Source organism: Nicotiana attenuata, unplaced genomic scaffold (assembly GCF_001879085.1).
Source record: "Nicotiana attenuata strain UT unplaced genomic scaffold, NIATTr2, whole genome shotgun sequence".
Taxonomy (NCBI): Eukaryota; Viridiplantae; Streptophyta; class Magnoliopsida; order Solanales; family Solanaceae; genus Nicotiana; species Nicotiana attenuata.
This window is the reverse complement of record NW_017671701.1, coordinates 35,862-38,745: the sequence shown is the minus strand read 5'-3', so window position 1 is coordinate 38,745 and position 2,884 is coordinate 35,862. Positions and strand designations below refer to the sequence as shown.

General features: G+C 34.4%; 1 protein-coding gene across 1 annotated transcript; it reads right to left on the bottom strand.

Annotated features, from left to right (window-relative positions):
- Positions 1–867: 867 nt before the first annotated feature.
- On the bottom strand, positions 868–2,226 carry LOC109209761 (aspartic proteinase nepenthesin-2-like). Its single transcript, XM_019373088.1, has one exon. It carries the CDS (start codon positions 2,224–2,226, stop codon positions 868–870), a length of 1,359 nt encoding a protein of 452 aa, XP_019228633.1.
- Between the last annotated feature and the right edge of the window lie 658 nt (positions 2,227–2,884).

The following is a 2,884-nucleotide window of genomic DNA, read 5'->3' as shown; positions in this document are numbered from 1 at the left end:
TTTCTCGGGCTTGGGACCTCGGAATTCAAATTCCGGGCATATGTCCAAGTCCCATATTTTTCTACAGACCCTCCAAGACCGTAAAATCATGGATCGGGGTCCGTTTACCCAAAATATTGACCGAAGTCAACTTAAATTCACTTTTAAAGGCCAAATTAGCATTTTTATAAAATTTTCACATAAAAGCGTTCAGGATATATGCCCGGACCGCGCACACAAATCAAGGTGAGATAAAAGAAGGCTTTAAAGGCCTCGGAACACAGAATTAACTTGTGAATCAAGTGATGACCCTAGCGACTACGGTTGTCGCCACGAAAATTGTTCTAAAAACTTTATTTCGTGTGGTACTCTAGCAGTAACAAACATTAAAGTGTGTTATTGATGCTAATTAGATTGTTCATTAAAGTATTACTTTTCTTTAAAAAATTAGCTAATCCAAACTATTTTTATATTTATTTTTATTATACATATAATTTTTGTGAATATTTTTCGCTAAGGCTTGGCCAATGTGAGTGTGCATCCTCCCCTGTTGCATTATTATTATAATTATTATTATTATTATTATTATAATTATTATTATTGATTCACTATTAGCTTTTGTGGCCATCTTATTTTCCACAAAAAGTTAATAAATGTACCACAAAATAGATTTAAGGTACATGCGCATATAGTACTACTTTTAAAGGCGACTTTAGCGCCACAGAATGTTGTCACTGAAACATTATTAGATAGAGGATTTGAAATGAAATGCATATGGACTCACAAAAAAAAGAAAGTGTTAAGTATGCAAACATAAAAGAAAAAGACAAACTAGTAGTAGTAGATTTGGTAAATTTAGATTGCAAGACAGAGAAATTTTATAGATACTCAATTACATGCATCTATATCAAAGGACAAAGTGTTGGCCGAAGTATCAAAAGTTAATCCTACACCTTGAAGTTGATAACTTCCTAATATTGCGAAGGATCTATCCCATCCCGCAAATGCCAGACAATATTGTCCACGCAAGTGCAGAACAACTCGTTCTTTTACCAGTAACAACATGGTACTCGGGCTTACGCTACCAAAGTACAACTTCACAACAGGAAAGTTAAGTTCACGACCACTCGGATCCTCTTTATAGCAAGTGTCTAAAGGTCCTACTGGAGTATCAACCAAAGGAATATCTCGTACTTCTTCTCTAAATACGTAACGAAATATAGTGTAAAACTCCTGAGGAAAGTAGGAAATAACTGTTCCTGTATCCACGAAGATCCCACCGGTCAAATCTTTTTTAAAGTTCCACCATGATGGGCTCATTTCAACTTCCCTATCATTAATGAAAACTTTATAAAGATTGACAAAATAAAACGAAGGAAACTTGATATTTAGTAATAGTTTTGCTGATGTTGCTCTTGGCCATTTGGTGGTATGGAAGTTAAGTGAAGATCCTGTTGCTGAATAAAATCCTGGGAGACACATGGACATTAAATCCGCTCCAAATTGTGTTGGTAAAGAATATCCACCCATGATTTTTCTACGCCCAAGGCCAGCAATTCCAGAATATTCACCAGTAAAAGTAGTTCCACTTGTTTGATCTTTGCTACATCCAAATATAATCCTAACTGGTCTTTGGTCTAAAACAAAAGTAATCACATCATCTGCCATAAAACCTTTTGTTCTTGCTCCATCTCCGTATTTAACATCATAGGTACAACTATGATCACTAGTACACTTAAAACTTAGGTCCAGATCTTCTAGACATCTTTCTCCATGTAGAAAGCAATCTATCTTTCGGAATACTTTCGACTCTGTGGAAACATATAAAGGCTGAAATTTTTGTTTGTAGCACTTATTTGGATCACATGGTCCACATTGCCACCAAATTAAATCACTTCCGGTGTCTACTAGCAAGAAATTTCTAACTCCTTGACTACCAAGCCTAAAAGATGCAACATACTCACCATTTGCGAAGTACGTACTTGTTGATTTTGGAACCTTTTCGCGGTTAATCTTGCTCCCTTGCTCGTTGTATTGCCTTGCTAGAGTTTCATTTTCACCAATTCCGTTGCCATTTTCAATAACCGATGCCAATGAACTTGCTCTAGCATGACCTCGAGCAAGTCTATTTTCAAGTAATGAGTCGTAATCCTTGAACTTTGATTTTTCAAATATATCGCGATGGTAAATAGTAAAAGTATAGGATGGCATTGGTGGATCTGGAAGCTTAGTCGGATCAATAGACATAAATCTTTCTTTAGCTTGCTTAATGTAAGTGGAGTTAAGGGGTGAAAAATATTTTTCATTGCCCAACACTACAAGCATGATTGAGAAAATAATTGACATCAAAAGGTGCATATAGAGGAAGTTCTCCATTGGTTTAGAACTTAGTGTAGGAAGTTATTTTTCTAATTGTTTGATTTTGAATATATATGTCTACCTCTGCTTACAATCATCAATTTCATGTCAAAATTGTAGACAGCTATGCAAGGAATTAGTTCTCGATAAAGTTAATATTAGATTTTTTTCCTCTTTTTTTTTCCTTTTTCCATAATTGCACAAAGGATCAGATTTCGAAAACTATTTAATTTTTTGCAAATGAAACATTTTTTTTTTCATTTTTCACGATCATTGTTCCTAAATAGAGAGCATAAAATCTCATAACATAGTCTGGAATCTATGCTATTAAGGAACTTTATTAATGTAATATCATCATTTTACTATAAATTGCAAGTTTTCGCTGGATCTAATTTGTCATATATAGAGTTGTTCAAAACCGAACATTAACCGTTAACCAAACCGAACAGATAGTTTATTGGTTTATCGGTATCGGGTTATCAAGGTAATGGTTGATGAATGAATTGAGCTTTTATAATTAACAGCTTAACATTTTGGTGGAGGATTA

Bases quoted from the DNA above. Each gene is read 5' to 3' on its own strand.
- LOC109209761 (XM_019373088.1), bottom strand. From the start codon at position 2,226: ATGTCTATTGATCCGACTAAGCTTCCAGATCCACCAATGCCATCCTAT.